General features: G+C 34.0%; 1 protein-coding gene across 2 annotated transcripts in view; it reads right to left on the minus strand.

Annotated features, from left to right (window-relative positions):
- The window catches only part of COL21A1 (collagen type XXI alpha 1 chain), a 97,224-nt gene extending 73,518 nt beyond the window's left edge, over positions 1-23,706 (minus strand). Inside the window, exons 1-8 of one of the 2 annotated variants that reach the window (XM_063097926.1) lie at positions 23,619-23,706; positions 20,776-21,327; positions 12,868-13,036; positions 12,558-12,774; positions 10,021-10,194; positions 8,825-8,902; positions 7,034-7,042; positions 6,642-6,725 (exon numbers count right to left, since the gene is read on the minus strand). In XM_063097926.1, the coding sequence (XP_062953996.1) occupies positions 6,642-6,725; positions 7,034-7,042; positions 8,825-8,902; positions 10,021-10,194; positions 12,558-12,774; positions 12,868-13,036; positions 20,776-21,327; positions 23,619-23,706 (1,371 nt within the window). The remainder of the gene's footprint in view (positions 1-6,641; positions 6,726-7,033; positions 7,043-8,824; positions 8,903-10,020; positions 10,195-12,557; positions 12,775-12,867; positions 13,037-20,775; positions 21,328-23,618) is intronic. The other variant, XM_063097927.1, reaches the window with a different exon arrangement.
- Between the last annotated feature and the right edge of the window lie 519 nt (positions 23,707-24,225).

Consider the following 24,225-nt stretch of genomic DNA (forward strand, 5'->3'; position numbering starts at 1 on the left):
CATCTCATAATTATTTATTTAAAAAATAGTCCACAGACTATGTGATTTCACATGTAGGATTCAACGTTAAAGCCGTATAACAATAATTTTTCTCAATCCTGTCAATGTGTGGCTCTGCCTGTATTCGCAATCTCAAATTTTAACACAATGTTAAAATTCTAAAATTTAAATATTTTCAAGAGAGCAAGGCCAAGTCCAAACGACTTTCTCCCAAAGCCCCTAGTCCTTGAGTATATAAAATATACTCAATGAAGAAATGACCTTTGCCCTCATAAGCTTGAGATCTTCAAAGAACACTGTTCCACATGACATGGCAATGAGCCCAGGCACATTCTATGGGACTCTACTATGTTGTCCGATAGTCAGTACTAACCATTCGGATGGTCACCACCCATGAAAAAAAACAATAAAAGGAACACTTTTTGTGAGGCGAAGGTGTTTTATCATTTAATTTTAAGAAATACTTCAAAAACCAGTATCATATTCATTTATCCCTGAATCCACAAAGTCCACATGGGGCATTTTGCTGAAAAATATGAAGTCTTTGCCCTCAGTATACGTCCTGCATAGAGACAACTGATTTCCATTCAATTTATTTTTATCAAGAAATAGTTCACACAGGACCCCAGTAATTAAGGGTACTTTTACAGAGCCAAATTTGCTGGTTTGAAATAGTAATTCAAACTCCTGGCTAGGGAGGTTTGTTCCTGAAATGTAACAGGAAAAATGGAAAGAACCATGTGAACTCTATTAAGGAATCAATAAAGAAGGGATGGGCTGTTTACTCAGCAGCTACCCCTCAAGAGGCTTAGCACGAGGAAAGGCTGAGAAGAAGAGAAAGGTCATTTTAAAAAGAGATAAAGAGAAGAGCTGTAAATCCAGGGGGGGGTGATAATACTGGAACAAGTAATGTCAATGTCTTGCTCTAGAGATATAATTTGTAATTCTAATCCAAGGACCTGCAGTGCTGGCTGGGTGTTAGAAAGCAACTTTCTGGGTCTCTAGGGAGTTTAGAATTCCTCTCTTATTTCGAGAGGGTCCACATTAATCTCCAGCCTCTCTGCCATCTTTCCTTACCCATGCGCAGACTGGACTCACTGCCTTTCAACAAATTGCATCTTTTCCTTCTCCCAGGAATAATTTTTTTTCCTCCTTTTCCACTTAAGAGTCAATATAACAAAATTGTCTATCAGTGCACCTTCCTTGTTACTCCATTTTCTCCTGGTGTCTTTTTCTACTGAAATGCTATGGCAGCTCCTATATCACTGATTACTTATTCGTAAGTAGTGTCTTCTCAGCGTTTCCCCTTGTATTGTCTTCATTTATCATTTAGATTGAGGCTCCTTGAAAACAAGGTCTCAATTTTCTACTTTTTGGGGGGTTTTTTGCACAATGCTGGATATCAAATAGAGATTCAATAACTACTTTCCAACTGATTTATTTTAAACCAAATCTGTCAATGACCCACTTACTTGCAGAATATTAATTATCAGCAAAACCTAGGATATCGAAAGAATCTGAGAGGGTTTAACCTCAACTATGATGAGGCTGAAATAAAGTTTTGGCCCAAGAAGAAAAGGGACTTGTGCTTTTATGCTGCATAAAATTATAAAACATCTCAATAATAATGTTTTAAATTAATCAAAATTAAGGTCCCAAGTGAAAACATCACCCACAAGATAAATCCAATGTGACTTCGTAAGGACTATAACACTGGTCAACAGCCCCAAGCAAGAAAATAATCTCTTTTGCAAGTTCTATTATTGCTGTTAGATTTTACTGGTTATTTTGACTACTGCCTTTACTGAATTACTTGCAAAAAACTCAGGTAGTTTTGATGTTGTTCCCATAAAATTGGAAAAATAAAGTAAAAGTCTAATTAAGCTGATTGAAGAGAAGGCCAATTAGAATAAAAATTTAATTTTATTATGGTAATAAAGGCTGACACCCAACATTTATTGATTGGTTATTATATGTTAAGCAATGCTCCAACAGATTTACAAATATTAAGCTACTTAATCTTCATAATAATTCTATGAAGCAGGTATTTTTACTATTTCCATTTTTTATAAAGGAAAACTGAGGCCCAGAGAGGCCCAAGGTCATACAGCAGTGATACAGATGGGATTGAAACCCAGCCAGTTCAGCTCCAGAGTCCAAGCTCATAAACACTACTGTCAGCCCACATTAAAATGCAAACACTGATCAGAACCAGACCTGGGGACTACAAGAAAATGTAACATGGAAAAAAGTTTTCCAAATACATTAAATTAGACACACGACGTATTATTGTACAACTGTGACTAAATTCCTAATCCACTTTATTCTAATTTAGTTGAAACATTTGCACATTTTGAATTTAAAAAAAATATGTACTCAGCTAAAAAGCAATACTTATTTATGTTGAATTGAATTTGTGCCACAGAATTTTTGAGTTGTTGACAGGAGTGGAAATGTCATGAGCTAAGCTAAAACATCTCTGAATATGGCCTCTCGAGTAGTGTAAATATGAATAATTAAAGTAAGAAAACAGTTGTGCTTGCAAAAGTAAGCTAATATTTTAAGTTGTTCATCCAAGGAAAATGTCTTTGGAACTCCTCATCTGGGTCCAGATACCATGTTTTCAATCCCTGTTCTCAAAATCCTTATGCCTTCATGCACCCCTCTGGCTTCAACAGGAATATATGACCTATGACCTATTCCATTTTCCAAAACCAACCTCTTGCCTCTCTCAGAACCCAGACACCCACTCCTTGAGAAGGAATCTACTCAGTCTCAGAAAATTAACATAAAAATGTGAATGCCCAGTGGCCCCTGAAATTTTCCAAAGGCTTTTGTGTTTTAGACAGAGGATACTTTGATAGTTCAAATGAATCTCTAATTGGTAGGATTATTAGGGTGAAGCAAAGGGCATTGACAGGGATATGGCTGAAGAGAAAATGGTATTTCAGAGCAAAGAATTATTAAGAAACTGTACCATCCTAAAACAGAAAAAAACAATGCTTTCTTTCCATTTCTGAACTCAAAAATCTAACATTTAAGGTTAGATTAAATGTGGGGAGTTTGTTCCCACAAATGTTGCTGTGGCTGCTGACATAGGGGAAGATGCTTCATTTGCAAATATGGGTCATTTGTAAGGGAGTTATTTGCAAATTGGGGACTGTGTGGATCTTTCATTCAGAATAGAGACATTCCATATAGGTCATCTGGGGGAAGGGGTGAATCTTCTTTTTTCAATGATTTCATAATTCAACAAAAAATTATTACTGTTAAGCAGTGTGCCAGACACTAGAATTCCAAAGGAGAATTTTCTTTTCATTAACCTTCATTGTGAACAAAAGAAGAATTCGCATATAAAAATTATTCCAATAGATTCATTAATGTAATCATTCCCTATGTTTGACCTTAGGGATAAAAAATGAATAAGCTATTCTTCAAAGGGTTCACAGTCCAGTGACAGATATGTTTTCTGATGTTTAATGAAGAGTTATAATGCCATGAAAAGACTAAGTGTAGGGTACCATAGTCATTTTGACCTGGTTTTGCAACAGAGTTGTCATATTTTTATGACAGAAATTTTGAGAGCTTTAGATGATTTTCTTTATCTTAGACCTACTCACTTACTCACCTATCAACATAATAATTTCTCTGTTTCAGTCTCACGACTCAAAACTCAGCTCCCGAACTCTATTTCTGGCTAATAGAAAGGTTAGATTTATTCTTTACTGGTGACTCTGTTTGATAGACATCTGCAAAACTTTCCAAAAGCATCTAAAAAAAAAAAAAATGGCCAAACAGTCTCAGTGAGATCTAAAGTGAAATTGTTTCATCCGTTTTAGTTCAGACTCTGTGGAACTAATTAAAACTCTATCAATTGTCAGAGCCAGAAATTCTCTAAAAGAAGTGCAACTCAGAGTGTTGCTAGGGATTCTGTTTTTTATACACAGGTCCCTGATCTGGGTAAGGAACCACCTCCAAGGGAAAAGAGCCCTGAAAGGATGGAAGAGTGTGTGTTCCTGTCCTCCTGCCAGGTTTTCTGAAGAAAATGGAAAGCAAATCAAGAAGGCATGCCAAATTGAAGATTGGTGGAAAACTGCAATTTCACTTAAAGTAGTAGGTGGCAATGGGGCTAGATTATGACTAAGAAAGGGGAATGAAAATGAGGAACACATGAAACTTGGAAATACAGTGTTGGAAATTAGAGGCTTCACCAGATAAGACCATGGGTATGCTAAAAATTGCTGTAGAAACATAGGGGAGTAAAAGCAGGTTATACAACAAGACACGTATTGAACCATGAATGAAGAATCAAAAAACTTCAAGGCTTCAGGTGCCTCCCCAAAAGTGAACAGCCACTTGGAGAACGTGATAGTGGCCTGAGAGTCAGGAAAGCACTCTGGGCTTTGAGAGGTCAGACATCATGAGTCTCTGATTTTCATATTATTTCTCTTGCAGATAAAATCATTTTTATGTTTCACATTCCAAGCTGAATAAACCATATAAATACTTTCTTAAAAGAATCTGCTGGTAGGGTATACCAAGCTTTCTTACAAGGTATATTCTTTTAGGAGCATCTTATAGGTATTTCTCCTTTATGTTAAGACATCCTAAATAATATTTGGTTATTTTCACTAAAAAAGACTTGATTAACTTTCCTAAATGCACTCTAAAAATAGTTTATAACTATAAATTGATTATACTATACTGCAAGCAAATTCCAAGCCAAAGAGAGATTTTTGCGTGTGTGTGTGTGTGTGTGTGTGTGTGTGTGTGTTCTTTTTAACATTTATTCGTATATATTTGTGGGGTATAGTGTGTTGCTTCAAAATATGCATATACTACACATTGATTCACCTAGGGTAGACAGCATAACTTTGTATCTGTTAATCCACCACTTCCCCTCCCCTCCAGGCCTCTGGTAACCATTATTCTCAGAGTCAGAGAATTTTAGTACTAAAACAGACTTTAGAGGTCATCTACTCCAATTCTGTACTTGTACAAATGAGGAAATGGAGGTCCCTAAAAGTTTGATGGCTTGTCAGAAGTCACATGGATAGGGCAAAGTACAACCAGAATCCAGATCTCCTGGCTCCCTGTCCAGGGTTAACCAGTTGCAGACCCAAAAGTTCCCTTTGAACTCTTAGACCCCACCTTGTTTTTAGAACTTTCTCTAGAGGGGGTCATGGGCAGCAGACCCCACAGGATGATGATGCCCCCACAGGATTGGAGAAGTCATTGGGGCAGGATGTTTAAAAGCATGGTGACTTGGCCCAAATCTCCAAAGCCTTAAAGAAAATGGAAAGATCTGATGTTTTACAAGACCTGAAACAGGTGTCTTGTTTGTTCACATGATCTTTCCAAGAGAAAGCCATAATGCATCCTAATATGAGCCAGACAGTGTTTTAGGCATTTGGGATTCAGCAGTGAATAAACCAGGCAAAAATCTCTGGCCTCATGGGTCTTCAGTTCTAGTACGGATGAACAAGAGATAGTCCTTGCTAGGGGTCAAAATACAGCACAGTTTCTGAGGCTGGGAAGTCCAAAGTCCATCTGGTGGTGGTGACAGTGACCCAGGGGACTCACATTGCAAGATTGTAGAAGCAGAGAGAACAGAGAGAGAGCAGAGAGCCAACGAGAGATTTACTTTGAATGAGATATTGAATGTATATTTCTTAAACTGCATCTCTATCTTGATTTTAATAGCTAGGCATGAAAATGGATGGAAAAACATGCACAAAAGATAGAAATAATTAAATTATCTTAGACCCAGTAGTCCAAAAACTTAAATTTTTTCAGTCATGGTGATTAAAACACTAATTCAGACTAAATGAACATTACAATTCATATTTAACAAAAATCATTATGATCACTTTAAGTAAGAGAGGATCAGCAAACACAAGCACTGTCTTTTTAGCCAAGGAATCATACTTGCTTTCAAGTCAGACATTTTTATTTAGGTTAAAGTAAGTCACTCACATTTAATAGCATAGGAAAATATTCAGAACATGTTCTTATGCTAAAAAGTAACTGGTTACAAAATAGTATGCATATCATGGCTCCAATATATATATCCAATCCATATATATACATATGTATACAAATAAATATGTAAATATAATGGGAACATGTACAAATATTCTCTAAAAGTCATTACATGATTAAGTGAAATAAATATACATATATGCCTCTAACTTTAGAATTAGACATTAAACTCACAACATTAAAATCAAGTTAAAATTTTTTACTTCATTTTTCCATCTGAAAATCATTTTGACAAATTAAGAATTTAGATATTTAGGAATTTAAAGCATATCATAACAAGTGCTCTTTCTTCATTCTTTTTACCAGGTCATAAGGAGGTATCTTTCTTGAGATCTAGCAACAATATTTGGGGAAAAATCAAAACAAACAAATATGCTACCTCACTTTAATGTGGGTTAGGGGTATCAGTTTTAGTTTCAAAAGGCAGTTCCAGATTAAAATACACTTGTTTAAAAAATCACTAAAACCCAGGTTTTAAACTGTTATAAGGCATTAGATGGAAATTTCACAAAAGGGTTAATGGTGATTAGGAATTTTGTGCATCTGTTCAACTCTCGTTTATGTGTTTTAACAAAAATAACACGTTACGTATTACTCACTTTGGGGCCTTGTAGTCCTGGTTTTCCTGGAGGACAAATACAAGGAGCTGGAGTTGAGCCTACATCACTGGGACCATTAAGGCACTGCAAAGACAAAAAAGGAAATAAACAACAAACATAGAAAGACATATATACAAGTATATGTACATATATATGTGTATGTGTCTATGTGTTTGTGTAAAATTGTAAAGATGACTTACAGTCACTTTCCAATTTTATTTAGTTCAATCTAATAAGAAATTCGAAATCACAAAAATCTATGAATACTAACACATTCAACCTACATAAAAATGGGTTCTATTTGTCTAATATACTTACAGTTGACAGAAGGAAGCTAAACAGTCCCACAATGCAAATATTACCTTAAGGAGAATAATAATATCCAAGCCTACCTCTCCATTCTGAAAAAACAAACAAACAAACAAATGTGTTTTAAAATATGATTTTATTAAATTTCTCTATTATCTTCTTAATTCTCAGATATATCATTGCCCAGGTTAGACATACATGGAGTATCAAAACCAGCAAGCATTAAAACTAAAACTCCATCTATCCTAAAAAATTACTCATCTATACATATTACCACTACATTTGTAGTAGGGTAAAAGAAGAAAATTAATAAAGGTAAAGAGTGGAAGGAAAAAACTAAAATAAAACCAAAGCTACTGGATATAAGAGCCATGCAGGAACATAAATACTTTAAGGTGAGATTTCTATGCTCTCTTGAACTTTCTGAAAATAATTTAGGAACCAGAGGGGAGAAAAGCTAAAACACATCTGAGCAAGTCACAAACCATATGCATTAAAATTTTCTGCACTTTACTTTAGGAGAGCCTCCTACTAAATAGTCTATTTCTTACTTAATAGCACAATTTTAAGTAGGTTAATCTAATCTTTCAAAACAATAACAAATTAGATTAGAAAATGAGAAGGTGGGAATGAAAGGGCAAAAGGCAAACAAGCCACATAAAGTCACAGCTGAGAATAAGAAAATAGATATAAAAACATAAAAAAATGGATGTCAGAATTCAAAATCTGCAACCTAAAGCTGTGTTTTTATTATATGGAAGGATAACTATAAGAGTCAAACATCAATGCACAGACATCAATAAATAAAGTATGTACAATGGACTCTCAAATGCAATGACTTATTAATACTTTTAGGAGAGATTTATATTCCAAGTTAAATGTGTCTAAAATAAAAACTATAGTGTTTAAAGAATTACCTATCTATAAAACCCAAAATGAGTCAACTTTTAGAAGGTACAATGTTTGATTTTACTATAGATCCTTTAAATGTGTTGCTGTATGTCCTCAAGTTTTCAGAACATGTGGATTCCATTTGATAGGAAAATAAGATGATAACAGCATGGCTATACAAATTGAAAGAACCATGGATGTGTCAAATATTGGTGGGAATCCATATTGTCAAAAAGTTTCACAATATTCTACTATATCTCCACCAGAAACATTACACATTTTTTGCCCAGGGAAAAGCGGGATTTATCACACACACACACACACACACACACACACACACACACACACACACACACACACACACACTCACACACACACACACACAATCAGATGCTGTAACATTTTGGTTTATAATCTTTTTCCTCCTAACACACTAATGAATGGAGTTAAATAAATAGCAGTGTTGTTTATATCCTAGAACTATAAGAAAATCATACTTGGGTAACAACAGCAAAAAGAAAATTTATCTATTCATTACGGTTTGAGAAAAAGTACTGGTGAACAGGAAAATTAATTATTTCCTACTTTTCAGAACTGTGCTGTTTGAGATGTTCTGTCCACAGATTTAATTAAGTATAGAAATGTATTTCACACACTGTATTCAGACAAATCTCCCACATTTTTCTGGAGCAGGTCCAGTCCTGCTTCACCTGAGCATGAGAACAGTCACAATCAGAGATGATGTGAGAAAAAACATTTCTTTGTAGTCTTTCGTTCACACTTGCACAGTGACACATCAAAATTTTGTTTCAATCATGAACCTGAAAATCTGTTTTGCTCCATGTAACTTTATTTCCATCAGAAATAAAAAACAAAATTAACTCTATATATTAAATTAAGACTCACACATTATCTGCTTTTTATTTATTGATTTGAAAGTACTAAAGCAACACTTGGGCAAAAAAATAATCCATCCTACTTACAAATCCAGGAATCTCACAAGCCGTCTCCCGGTTGTTCTGTTCTGGGTCACAGTAGATTCGCAACTTTTGGACATCAAACTAGGAACATAAACCCAATAGAGTTGAAGTCGAAGCACAAGTTAATTGTTTTATAAAAGAAACAGCCACTATAGTTGATAATTGTGTAAAGCTTGGATCAGAGCATTTAGCTAAAACACAATTTGAATATCTAACATATACAACAAAGATGTAATGCACATAGCTCCTAAGGAAAAATTCCCTAGAACCAAGAGCAAATCTCTGATTTCCTTGGAAACCCAGGGAAGCTTTTCAGTATCCCTTTATTAAGAGCTAGTCTAGAGAGCATTTCTGGACTTAAAAGTTTTCCCAGGTTTGTGCTTATCCTAAATCTCTATAACATTTCTAATTGTATAGGGCGGGCTCAAAAAACCATCGTTGGTTTCAGAGATTTCGTTTCTGGCATGGAGTATTTTGTGATGAATTAGCCCAGCACCTGTTACTGTTTAAATATTTACTAGAATTTGACATACAGCATTGATACATAGTGACATGTGTAAGTACACACTTGAATGTGACAGAGTCTGCCCTTAATAGAAACACTGCTTCTCAAATAGAGGATTTATAGTGGGAGAAACATAGCTTTTCAAATAAAAGATTTTTTCTAAAAATAGCTTTTATATACACACTTCTCAACCTAAACAGGACATCCCAGCATATAGAGATATGAAAAAAGTCAAAACAAAATCTTTTTAGGTATGAGCTTAACATACCACAATCAATTTTTAAGTAATGATTTTGCTGGTGAAGATCCTTGATATGTATTAATCTAATTTTACCCTCACAGCTGCAAAGAGATTTTTTATAGAGCCCGCTTATAACTCCAAACATATTCTCTTTTCCAAATTCATTGTTTAAACTATGTTTCTCCTGGGAAACATGAAATCAATGTTTCCTAGAAATGTCCAATTCTACTGAACCCAGGTGAATATTTTTCTAAGTATTCTTATAAAATAAAGTCCAATTTTGCATTTTCATACATATACACACCCACATGTAATTTCACTAATGAAGTGAGCACATTTCGATTTAGTTTTTAAGGGAATCCATAATTAAGTTAAATGTGGTAAATACTATTACAAAGAAAAGTAAAAGTTTTGTTTTATACAATGCAAAAACCAAAACATTATTTAATCCACCTGAACAGTTTCTTCTTTCCCGGAATATTTTCCAATTTGGGTTTGCCCGCTGATGAAAATCCCTAGAACTGGATGTAGGGGCTTGCTTTCAATTTGTTGATCATCGATATACAGAGTTACATCTTGCTCCGTCACTAAGAGACGAATCTGATGCCAGCCTTCATCAAATAATGTCTATAGGAAGAAAGTGTGGAAGATTCATAAACAGAACCCTTCACCATCTTTTATTTTCTTTGTTCCTACTCCCTTGCTCCCAATCATTGCTGAGAAAATTCACACCACACAGATTGGCTGTATTATTTACTAATTCATCCTGACCTGAGCTGGGCCTCATATTCTACCCACCTATTTTTTTTTTTTTTTTATTAATCCCTACTTTAGTTCCTATTACAGATCCGAAAGTAGTTCTGTCAATTTACTGAAACAGTTCCCTCAAAGTCACAATGAGTTCCTAATCTCTGAATCCAAATGCTTCTCTCATTCCTCATCCTATCTATTTCATTGTAACTTTGGACCCCATAACTAGTCCATCTTGAAATTCTCACTCAACTTCCATGATTAAAACCATCTTAATAGCTTCCTTTCTTTTTTTCCCCCCAGTTTCTCATTCTCTATCTCTTTGAGGGCTCCTCTCCCTCAACCTGTCCTTTAATGAGGGCACTCCTCACAGTCTGTCCTTGCATTTCCCACCTCCTCTTTGACTCTCTTATCCATTCCTGCAGCCAGTTATTACTTCTGTGTGATTATTCCCATATCTACAGCAACAGCCTGAACCTCTCTCCTATACATAAGCCCTATAATTCTAATATTAGATAGAATAATTTTACCAGGATGTCTCGCAATAAGCCTAACAGATTAAGTAACATAATGAACTTGAACTAATTCCCAAACTTTCTTCCTGTCCCTATTTCCCTTGGATAATAGCATTCTCTTTTTTCAAAACCTAAGTTTCTTTCCTTGAATTGCGATAACAAACCAAAGTTCTATTCAATATGTCTCTTAAACGTGACTCAAATTCATTTCTATATTTACATTCCCACTGCTATAATTTAGGCTTATGGATATATTGCTTTATTTCAATAATTTTCAAATATATCTCCAAACCATCCTTCATACCTCCACTAGAATTAATTTCTCTCACTAGAGTTTTGTTAGAGGAGATGCCCCATCTTATTAATTTCTGTATCTCCTGGATGTGGCATAAACCCAGGATAAAGTTAAAAGTATTGTTTTTGAAAGGAAGAAGGAAAAGAAGAAAAGGAGAGGATGGCTTTGACAATGACGCACCTATAATCAAGACTTTTTGATGGTACCCTGTCATCTACTCAGTAATGTCCAAACCAGTTCATATGGCTTTCCAGGCCCCTCACAAATTGGACTCATACCTCGCTAGCTTTTTCTTCCATACATCTTATATTCCAAATACAGGAAATACCATGTTTCATTCTCTAAATAGAAACCCTGCATTTTACTACAGACGTGATTATTCAATAAGGAACCATTGACTTAACATGCCCTATATCTCTTTCCATCAAAATCCTATATATCCTTCCAGGTCCAATCCAAAAGCCATCTCATTTCTGAAGATTTTCCCATATTTTGTGTTAGAACCCATTTTCCCATCCACACTCCTAGCACCTAGCACTTCTATTTGACACCAGTTGCCTCGAATATGCCATTATAAATAAGCTCCTTGAAGATGAGAAACATGCCTTATTCATTTACCATTTCTTACAAAACCTAGCATATTGGCTTTAATGAAGATGGAAGACAACAATTTTTTTTAATTTAATGTGCTTACTGAATCAAGAAATTATATAAATGATAATTTTCATATATAAACATATACATTTCCTAAATTACGTAATATACCTTTAAACTATCATAATTATAATAAAAGCAAAACTTAATTGCTTTTATCATTGTATTTGCATTCTGAACACACGACTTAGAAATAAACTTTTTTTTAGTTTATCTATTTTGTTAAATATATATTCCTTTTTGGAAAATAAAATGCCCTCCTAATTAAAGTACATTCTGTACATGCTATCTATCTGGTATTTAATGTTCTAACAGATATGTCTTTATCTCAATATCCTGTAGGACATAGTGGTATAAAACAGCCCAACATAGACTTTGAAATCAACCAGATCAAAATTCAGTCCCTGATGTCACCACTTACTAGCTGTGTTACTTTGAGGGGAACTTAAAATCCTTGAACATTGGTTTCTTTGTCAGCAAAATGGGAGCAATAGCTTCTTCGCTGGATGGTTATTATAATTAAAGGTGCCTGACACCTATTAGCAGGTACTCACATTAGTTCCCCTCACCCCTTGTCCCCAAATTATTTATAAAACAGTTTTCCTTTCTCTGTTGCTTTTCTTCAATAAAGCAACATTAAAATATGAAGTCCATATCTTTCCAGTCATGTTAACATTATAACTCTCTTCCCCCAACACACACAAACCTGATGGTGTTTCCTCCATGAATATCATAATCATACCATGAATATCATAATCATACCTAGGCATCTTTACCTTAACTCGAGTGTCAGCAAAGGTGGCCACTTGTGAGCCATTAATTATGCTGGTTGTTGTAAATAATAAGGTTTTGTCCACACCATTTAAGGTAACTGCAATTTGTGGCCTTCCATCGATGGTTAATATTCTCCATAAATCCCATATTTTCTTGACCTTAAATCTCTGAGTGGATACAAATACATATGATGGAGGAAGGCCTTCTGGGAAAACATTGCTAGAAAAAGAAGAACATGTATACGCTTAAAAAATTCTCAACACATCTATAGATATATATTTTTAAAAAGTTGTATCGACATATAATGTTTACCTTGTTAATTCTGATAAATCAACTTTTGATGTTACTTCATATCCTTTTATCTTTGTTGGTGAAAGCTGGATTCTCTTCTTAACCTTTTTCTTCACACCCAAACCTAAAAGAATATCAAATCCTTTCTCATCGCGAGCTGCCACTGGAATTCGTGTTGGACAGACAGATTCTATAAAGCAAAAGCAGTAAAAGTTGATTAATATGGACTATTCCAATAGGAAAAGACAAATTGAGGGGGATATACTAAAAAATATAAGTACTGTAAAATCTATAATGTATACAAATGTATATAAACACATTTTCTGAGAAAATGTGGAAGTATTTTAGGCATATGAGAGTGAGGTCTCAATTGCCTTTTTTTTCCACTAAAGGGAGATAAAAGTAAAACAAAAATGTAAGAGAAACATTTGTTAATGGATTGTTTTAAGGGCAGCACTATGTTGAAGTTTGTAATGTGATGCAACCTAATACCTGGGGAGTAAGAGAACACTGGAACAGGATTATAATTCTCATCCAGGATTTGCTAATAATTAGTCATGTGATCTTGGGTAACATTCTTAAATTTCTTGGATCTAGAAGATGAACTCTAGGATTCCTTTCTTGCATTCCCAGCATTTGAGGGATAAAAAACATTTGCTATTCCTGATATTTGTCCCAGTTCAAGCAGTTTATAATTCTATACCTCTGCAACTCTGGAAAAAAACCTGTGTCTTATCTGTTCATGGAAATTCTTCTAATGGGCCTATTATCTCATCTATGATTAATTACATTATATATTATAGTAATCATACGTATAAATAAAGAATATTTCCTTAAGAAGAATGATTAATATTATACAGTCAGATATGTAAATTATAAATATATGATTTACTTAATAGTTCTCTGGGCAGCCAGTGTCTCAAATATGTGGAAAACTTTTTATGGCTGAAATGCTTTTAAGCTGTTATACTGTAGAAATGTTGCAATATTTTCAGATTCTTCTGAGTTCCTCATATAACATACACATTGAGCAGGACTATTTATGTTTTACAGAATAGCTAACAGAATCAAACAAGAACAAACTCCACTAAACATGCCTTAGGATAATCACCCTCCTCCATAACATTAAAAAAGGGAAAGGTATTATTTTTATAATACAATAAAAAGTAATGCTATGCTTTTTATTAGCCCTAAAAGTATAGCTATAACTTGTACCATAGAATATTGGGAATATAATAAGGGTTTGTTATAAATAAAATTAGATGTATTCCTGGAAATGGGAGGGTTATTTTTCTCTTCGGGTCTTAAGTTGTTGCATTTTTAAGGGACCCAAATCAATTACATCCTTCTTCCCCTGGTAAGCTTGGAGCTAACTGGTGGGGACATACAGGATTCAGGCAAACAGAACACGTTGGCTAGATGTGTGCTCCAGCGGGTTTCATGAAACTGCACACCATAGTCAACCTCACCCTCCCAGCAATCTAGGCTAAATTATTTTCTACCCCTTCTCATAGACAGGCCTGCCTACTAAGTTCACATACGGTCTAGAGAGGGAACTAGAACACACCAGCTTCCCACACCCGTGGATCCCAAGAGAAGAAAGCAGAAGACCCTTGCCAACCATAGAATGCTATTTTTATCAAACCCACTCACTAATCAGAAAATTGATTTCTCATTTAATGATAAGAGTGAAAGTTTGGGAAGAGAGACCAGAAGAGTTATTCTACTTGACATGTGAAAACATGAGAAGTAGGGAATAAGTGTTCCTAGTAGTGCTGTATTACACAGTTTCAATCCATAAATCAATGAACTTGTCTTTTTTACTGAACTTTTAAAAACTTTTTTTTATTAAGGTACCACCTGCTTTCAGTAAAATGTCCTAATTTCAAGTGTACAGCTTAATTCGCACATATGTATACATTCATATAACTAGCACCGAGGCAAGACAAAGAGCATTTCTAGCACCTTAAAAGCTACTATATGTTCCTTCACAGACAGTAACCACCACCACCAATAGAGGCCACCAGTGTCTTAACATCTATCACCACTTACAAATTTCATTTTACCTGTTTTTGAACTTAATATAAATGAAGCATATACTCTATTTTGGGGGGCATTTGACTTCTTTTACTTGACATAATGTCTGTGAAATCATCCATGGTGTTGCACATAACAGTGGTTGCTCTTTTGTGTTACTGTGTTGGATCCTACTGCATGACTTATACTTTAATGTATTTATCCATTTTCCTGTGGGCAGTCCTTTGAGTTGTTCCCAGATTTTGGCTATTATGAATAAAGCTGCTATGAGTATTCTTGAATGTCTCTTGGTGGAGATATGAGCTTATTTCTCATAGTTGAGTGTCTAAGAGTAGAATTGCTGTTTCATAGAACAGAAGTTCACTTTGCTCTAATAGATAGTGCCAAAAACTTTTTCAAAGTGGCTGTACCAACTTTCACTCCCACTAGCATACCTACTGACACTTAAAAAGATGGAGGGGTTATGAGAATAAAATATGTAATTAGGTGACAGCTATTATATATAACATTTCAGAGAGAGAGAGGGGGGAGAATGGGTTGTTTACACCAGCTTTAAACATTCCTAATGAAAATTATCCTGAATGTTGTCTTATTTTTTCCTTCCCTAGCAATAATTAACTAGATAATAATACAACTGCATCTAGATTTAATTATAAACACTGACAGCAAGGTCTATATGCTATAATTTGTATATTTTCTGAATCATGCCATTGTTATTCTATTTTTTCCAATGAATATCCAAACATTGCCTTTCATACAAAATACAAACATATATTATGTTTCTTTAAATAAATGGAAAATTCAAATTTTGGGGTTACAACAAGCCCTTGACAATATAAGTTGCCTTCGATTCAGATTAGGTTTAGATTCTTTTAATCTACAGATAAAATACAGAGTGATAATTGATGAGGTTTTATAAAATATTTTACCCAGTTCTATCATATCCACCAAATTTCACCCCATCTCCCATCTCTCATTTCCCCCTGCCCCACTTCAGTGTTTGGGAATTCATGAATATGTATACCAGGAGTGGAGGGGAAGATGGAGAGAAACCGGCGTCATGCGAGAGCAGAGAAATTAACCGCCTATGTGTTATGATATGAAATAATGGGAACTAAAATACTGGACATCCCGACAAAAATCTCAGTCATCTTGGCCATAGCTTCTGATAACTGCATCTTACACTTGGGACTTCTACTGAAATGCAAATTGAACTGAAAGGAGAAATAGGCAGCAACACAGTAATAGTAGGGAATTTCATTACCCCACTTTCAATAATAATTAGAACATTTAAAAAGAGAATCAATAAGGAAATAGAAGACTTGAATAACACTGAAGACCAAATGGACCTACAGATAGATAGACGATAGATAGATAGATAGATAGATAGATAGATAGATAGATAGATAGATAGATAGATAGATAGATGATAGATAGATAGATAGATAGATATAGATATAGATATACAAAATATAAATAATATTCTACCCAACAGCAGCAGAAAACACATTCTTCTCAAGCGCATATAGAACATTCTCCAGGGTAGGTCATATGTTAGATCACAAAACAAGTCCTACTTATGAAGATTGAAATCATATCAATATATTTTCTATCCGCAATAAAATAAAACTAGAAATTAATGTCGAAAGGAAAACTGAAAAATTCACAAATACGTAGAAATTAAACAATACACTCTTAAACATCCATTGGATTAAAGAAGACATCAGATGGGAAGTTAGAAAATATCTGAAGATAAACTGAAACAAAAACACGATATACTAAAACTTAGGGAATGCAGGATAAAGCAGTACTAAGAGGGAAGTTTATACCAATAAACATCTACATTAGAAAAGAATAAAGATCTAAAGTAAACAACCTAACTTTACACCTCAAGGAGCTAAAAAAAAGAAGAAACTAAGTTCAAAGTTAGCTGAAGAAAGGAAATAATTTAGGTTAGAGCAGAAACAAATGAAATAAAGAATTTAAAAAGAAGAAAATTAAACTAGTTGCTTTTTTTGAAAGATCAACAAAATTGACAAACCTTTAGCTAGATTAAGTAAAAAAGAGAGAAGCCTCAAATAAAATCAGAAGTGAAGGAGGAGTCATTACAATTGATGCCACAGAAATGAAAAGAATTATGAAACTACTATGAATAACTGTATAACTATGAATTGGCAACCTAGAATAAATAGATAAATTCCTAGAAATATACAGCCTACCAAAACTGAAATATGAAAAAAATAGAATATCCGAACAGACATATAACGAGTAAAAAGATTGAATCAGTAATCAAAACCTCCCAACAGAGAAAAGACCAGCACCAGGTGGCTTCCCTAGTGAATTCTACCAAACACTTGAAGAATTAATACCAATCCTTCTCACACTCTTCCAAAAAATTGAAGAGGAAAGAACACTTCCAAACTCCCTTTATAAGGCCAGTATTATCCCGATACCAAAGCCAGAAAAAAGACACCACAAAAAAATGAAAACTACAGGGCAATATTCCTGATGAACACAGATGCAAAATCCTCAACAATCTGAATTCAATAACACATCGAAGGGATCATACACCATGACCAAGGGGCATTCATTCCTGGGATGAAAAATGGTTCAATATACAAAAATCAATTAATATGATATATGCCATTAAAAGAACTAAGAATTAAAATACATGATCATCTCAACAGATAGAGAAAAAGCACTTGAAAAAATTCAACAGCCTTTTATGATAAAAAAAAAAAAAAAACCACTTAACAAACTAGGAATAAAAGGAAATTACCTTAACGTGACAAAGGCCATATGTATGAAAAACTCACAGCTAACATCATACTCAGTAGTGAAAAGCTGAAAAGTTTTTATGTAAGATCAAAAACAAGACAAGGATGTCCACACTCTCACCACTTCCATTGGACATTGTACTAGCCAGAGCAATTAGGCAAGGAAAAGAAATAAAAGAATCCAAATCAGAAAAGGAAGAAGTAAAATTAGTTCTGTTCATAGATGACATGATCGTACATCTAGAAAACCCTAAAAATTACACACAAAAGATTCCATACAAAAGGAAATCTGTTAAACAAAAAAAGCAATTCCAGTCACAAGATTAAAAAAAAAAAAAATCAACATACAAAAATCAGTTCTGTTTCAGTACACTAACAACAAACAATTTGAAAAGGAAATTAAGAAAATAGTTCTGTTTATAACAGTACGGAGATTCCTCATAAAATTAGAAGTAAAACTACCATATGACATAGCAATCGTACTTCTGGGTATATATTTAAAAGAATTGAAAACAGGATCTCAAAGAGATATTGAACTCCCATGTCCACTGCAGTATTGAATAAAAACCATAGCCAAGAGGTGGAAACAACCTAAATGTCCATGGATGGATGAATGGACAAGGAAATTGTGGTATACACATACAATTAAGTATTATTCAATCATAAAAACAAGGAAATACTGTCAGGTATTATTACCACATGGATAAACCTTGAGGACATTAGGTATTTAAAGTAATCGAACTCATAGAAACAGAAAATAGAATGGTGGTTGCCAGTGGCTGGGGAGGGGGAAAATGGGGAATTGCTCAATGGGTATAAAGTTTCAGTCAAACAAGATGAAAAAGTTCTAAGGATCTGCTGTCAAACCTTGTACTTACACTTTACAATACTAGACACTTAAAATTTTGTTAAGAGGATAGATCTCATATTATGTGTTTTATATGAGGATGCAGCGTGTGGGGGATGACGTAGAAGTGGTGGTAGTGATAGCCACTCACACAGATAAACAAACCATTGCCCATCACAAAATTGGTGACCTTGACATAAGGAAAGTATTGGAGATAGCTCCTCAAAGGAAACAGTAGGTCCATGAAGATGAAATAAACTGTGTGGCAACAAACATGTAAATAATATTCTGTCCATTATGAATCAACTGCAGCAGAGTATAAAACCAATAGTATTAGAAAGCAGTAATCCTATATGTTAAGCACTTCACAGCAGAAGTTAACTATTTGCCAAAAAAAGCACGTGAATTTGTCAAATGATTCAAATACAAATTAAATGATTTGAGACTGCTGTAATACAACAATGCATTAGTGTAGTGCATTAATCAGTCTAGTACCATATAAAAATTCAAGTGCACAAAACACATGTATTCTGTAAGTACAACATCAAAAACTACATTTTAAAAGACAGCTATTGTGCAGCATATATGTGAACTGAATAGACACAGACATTACTTACATTCTTTTACTGAGTATGGAAAAAGAAATATTTGGCAAAATTTCAAATTTAATTTTAGCTGAGAGAATTTCTTACTCCTTTTAAGCACAGCTACTCTTTCATGTGTAATTAGAGTTTTTAAAATGGAATGCATTTACCAAAATACATATCTACAGAAAAAGTTTTTGAAGCAAATACTGAACAGACATATTTAATCAGTTAAATTCATGTTTTAGGCCAAAAACTAATAATAAGTGAAATTTCTCCAGGAAAACTTAATTTTAATAATAAAATATATCTGGCTTCAAAATCAAACAATTCTAACTAATCTGACAACATATTAAAAACCTAAATCCTTCTGGCCAGTTCAGGATGACAGAAGTCAACACACAGTCTTACTGTTAGAGACTCATAAATAAAGTAAGTATGATGACTATTTGTACTTGTTAAGGTGCATTTCTTTAAAGTTTGAGGAAAGATGTTTAATTTCCTATACTCTCTAAAGTAAATATTCTAAAGAAAATCTTTAATATGTTTTTCTCTACCATACCTCCCAAATAAATATGAAGAAAATAGAGGAATTAATGATATAATTTGTTTCCTAACCCACAAACATACAGAGATTTTTCTATCAAATGTGAACCAATCTACTTTTGGAATTTGTGTAGGCAAACTAGGGGAAAAAGCCTTTTCCTTTTATATGAATATTTCTTTTTCAAGTATGCGTTATATTAAATACCTAGAATACTAAAAATAAAAGGTACAAACAAATTACTCTCCCCCCAAATAATCTGAATATAAGCATGTCTGTGCCCTAATAGGATTAATGTTTATCAAATATTGGAACTTTCCCATACCATACAGTTATCATGAACATGAAGTTAAATTTTATGAAATGATATAAACATAATTAATAGATTGTTAAGTACTTTATTTTCAAATGTTCTTTGAAAGGCTATTTAAGCCTTTCTTAAGTGTAATTTTTAACATTTTTCCAGACCTTTAAAAATGTCAGTAATTTGACCCTTTTTCCTTAGAAATAATGAGAGATTCCCATTTAGAATTATGTACAGGAATAATCACTACTGTTACTTAGATTAGTGAAAGGTAGAAATAAACTAAGTGTACAAAAACAGGGAAATTTTAAAATAAATTACAGTGGAAGACTGTCTTTTATCATGGTAATAAAGTATGAAAATTACATATGAAATAGAGTATATAATAACATAAAAAAAGAGTATGAAATTATATATAAAATAGTATCCTGATTTTGGCAGATAAGTAAACTCTAGGACAAACTGGGAAAAAGGAAAAGAGACTAGAATGAAAAATCTGGAAAAACTCATTAAGAGGAGTGATATGATTATGTGTGGCTTATATGTATATATTTATTATGTGTTTATTTCTACCATCTCCACAATAGACATGTTGTAATTGAAAGGAAAAATAAAAAACATAACAAAATATTATATGTTCCTTATGTAGATTTTATAAATAACTGTTTCCAAACACATAATTGATCCAGAATAAGTAAAACACAAAATTTGTGCTCACCTTAATTCTAACATAATTTGATGTTAAATATAATTGTCTACACCAGTGTTAGTGAACAGGTTATACCAAAAGTAAAAAGTGCAATTTTTAATTGTTTCCAAATTATATTAAGGCTTACCTTCACAAAGTTTCTGCTTCATCACTTCTCTTATTTTGGATATTGCAATATAGTCTTCCACATAAAACACATAAGTAGATGAAGGCTTGTTGGCAATAGCTCTAAGTTCCGCATCTTCTGTTTCTGAACCAACACCAATAGCAAATAATATTATGTTACTGTCTCTTGCTGCTTCTGCTGCATCCTTCACTTCGTCTTGGGATTTACCATCTGTAAGTACCACTGCTATCTTAGTCAGAAATCGTGAAGACTTGGCAAAAAGGTAATCAAGTGCAAACTGGATGGCCTTTCCAGTCCTTGTGTTTCCTCCTAAGTAGTGTATGGATTTCATAGCTGCCATCAGATTCTCTCCAGAATCATAGCTTCCAAGGGGAATCTCCAGCACAGGGTAGTCACTGTACTGGACCACTCCTACTTGAATAAACTTCGGTCCTATGTCAAAGTTTTTTGTGATATTGACAAGCCACTTTTTCACTATTTCAAAGTTTTCCGGGCCAACACTGTAAGAGCCATCTAAGATGAAAACTAAATCTGTTGGAGCAGTACGGCAACCTAAGTGAAAAAGAAAACCATCAGAGCTCATCTGTTAAGTAAAAAGGATATTTTAAATATGTATGATTTTCAGCCATACACTAATATTACTGCTTATTTTTATCAATGAAATATGTTTAGTTTAATACTAAACTGAAATATTTACAAAAAACTCAAACCAACGAATAGAGAGAAAAATAAAAACAATTTTTTTTGCCAGCTTCAGTATTTAACTAGCCCAAAAATTCCATACACTTTGACATAGTTGATAAAAGTTAAATAAACCAAGATCACCAAAGTAGTCACTCTTTCATTACATCCAAGATGAGTTCGAAAGGTCTGATCATCTTCAGCCAATAGTGTAATAGAAACATCAGCTTGTGAATGTGAGTCTATATTCAAGAATATAAAGCTATTTCTTTCTCTGTAAAGATAAAGATTCTTGTTTCAAGACATGTGGTCAACACATGCTAGAGTTCTACTGGGAAAGAAAGGACTTTCTTTGGTGCAAGTTACATCTAAACAAGTTATAAGCAGTTGTGGAAAGGAAAAGAAAAAAGCTTCTTCACTCTGTTTTCTACAGTACACACAGCATGTTTCTAATCCTATTTCATTTTTTTAGTGTATATATATTGAATATCTACTCTGTGCCTGACGTCATGCTGAGTATTGGGTTCAAAGATACATAAGATATCTCAAAAAGCTCATAGCCTAGTAAGACAGACAAATGACTGGTTAGGGAAAGTGCAAAATACTATGAGAACATTTAGGAGCAGGTAGCAAACTACCTGTGGGAGGTCAGAGAAGGATTATGGGAAGACTGACAGGTAAGCAGAGATCAGAAAGGAGACCTTCAGCCAGGTGAAAAGGAGAACATTCTAACCCAAGATGAGAGACAGACATAGACTAAAAGAAAAAACAGTTTGGTTGAGCACTATCTCCATCCATGTACACATCTGGGATGTTGACAAGGCTCACATGAAGAGGCCCCAATTTTACAATTATCTTAACCCACCCATCAGAGGTGCCAGCGAAAATAAGCACTACTGCTACAAAAACTTAACTGTGATTATGACATTACTGGTAAGGTGCTATACTGCAGGGGGTGGTATCCTCAGAAGAACGGGAGGGACACAATTCCAACAACCTCTGCCAGAGTTCAGGGGCAGGGACAACAGAAATAGAATTCTTCCCAGAGGCAAATTTGCTAACCCAAGGGAATGCAATTCTTCTGTTATTTTTGGAAGCTGAACTGGGATTAAACGGTTATGCTTTTATTGGAGTTTGGCAGTAGGGGGGTGGGTCAGGGAAGGGAGGTGAAAGAACAGAAAATTTGTGTTTGCAGAGCTCTGCAATGTTGGTCCTTCTTAAATACTGAGACGCATTGTTGTCTGTACCTGCTAATGTTTGTGTGCCACCTGATTCAGTGGTTATGGCTCTTACAGGGTTATTTTTGGCCCTTCCTACACTTCTCACTGTCACAAAGCCACAGAGCATATATTTCATAACAGAAAGATTAGCCAAGAGCATGGGTCCAAAAGCAAGTATTGCCCGTTGTAAGCCCAGACATAATACCTCTCCAAGACACTTCCTCCTTAGAGAGACGAATGGTGTCATAGACAAGGAATGGAACTGAAGGTCAAAAGCACAATTCAAATACTAGTTCCTGTTCTCACAAGCTGTATGACACTAGGTGAGCCCCTTAAATTTTGTGAGTCTCTTTTCCCACTCAAAAAACAGAGATAAGGGTATTTACCTTGCAGAGTGTTTGGGTGGATTAAACTATAAAAGTATTATGCAAATATTAAATATTATTGTTTTAATAAATTTTAAGCGAAGTTGAATCAAATTGTCAAACCATCTGATTTAAGTATCATAGAAACCATAGTTAATTAATTATAGTAGTATCTTTATGAGTTTTAAAATATGAAAATAAGCAAACTTCTAAAAATAAGTATGATGTCTATAAATGATGGCCTGGGCAACAGAAGTACAGTGAATACAGCTTCCTACCTCTAATGCAACCTTTCCTGCAGGCAATCAAAATAGTAGTCAGCATTTACTGAGATGTCACCGCACTAGGCCATTTACATGCAGTATTTCATTCAGTCCTGATAACCAACCTATGAGGCAGATATTTTCTTTATCCATATCGCACAGTTCAAAAGTGGCTGAATATGGACTCAGTACCAGACTGTTTATTCCAAAGCCTGATGGGTTAACAGAATAAACTACTGCTATTGAATCATCTCAAAATTACTTCTGAGGAAAACTTTTCCTATCAGTTAAGGGACAATGCTGATAGTACTTACTTGATCTTATTTCCCCATCTTCAGCTAATACAGAATTCTGGAGAAGCAGGACCAAAACTATCCAAAAAAATGTAATATAGTGAGCCATGTTTCTGTTTTTGTTCTAATAAATTGGTTTTAGAAATCCTAAAAAGAAAATGAAAAAAAAATGAAAGTTAAATATATTACATAAAGACAAATACCTAGCCATTATACATTTAAATTTTTAAATGATGATACCCAGTTGGAGTACAGTTAATTTTATGATTATCCTTAGAATGAATTTAGATATGTCTAAAGTAGGCAAATTTTAAATATATTAATGTAAGAGGACAATGAATAGGAGTTGAGGAAGACCATGATAAGACTTTTAATTCATAGTTATCCTGGAAAAGTATACACTTTTTCTAAAACTTTGAATTTTGCTCAAAATATTTACTGGAATTCCTCCTTTTGGCATAGCCTGTGGAGACTTATCACATTCTTTTAAATATCAGAATAGTAGCAAACATTCTTTTAAATATGGATTTGCATTTAAGAAACACTCAAAGGGTATCTAGTGAAAATATTTATATGATAAATCTGAGTGATAGGATTTAATTTTTAAAATGAGTTGTCATTGTAAACA

This window comes from Cynocephalus volans, chromosome 5, assembly GCF_027409185.1.
Source record: "Cynocephalus volans isolate mCynVol1 chromosome 5, mCynVol1.pri, whole genome shotgun sequence".
In the NCBI taxonomy this organism is placed as follows: Eukaryota; Metazoa; Chordata; class Mammalia; order Dermoptera; family Cynocephalidae; genus Cynocephalus; species Cynocephalus volans.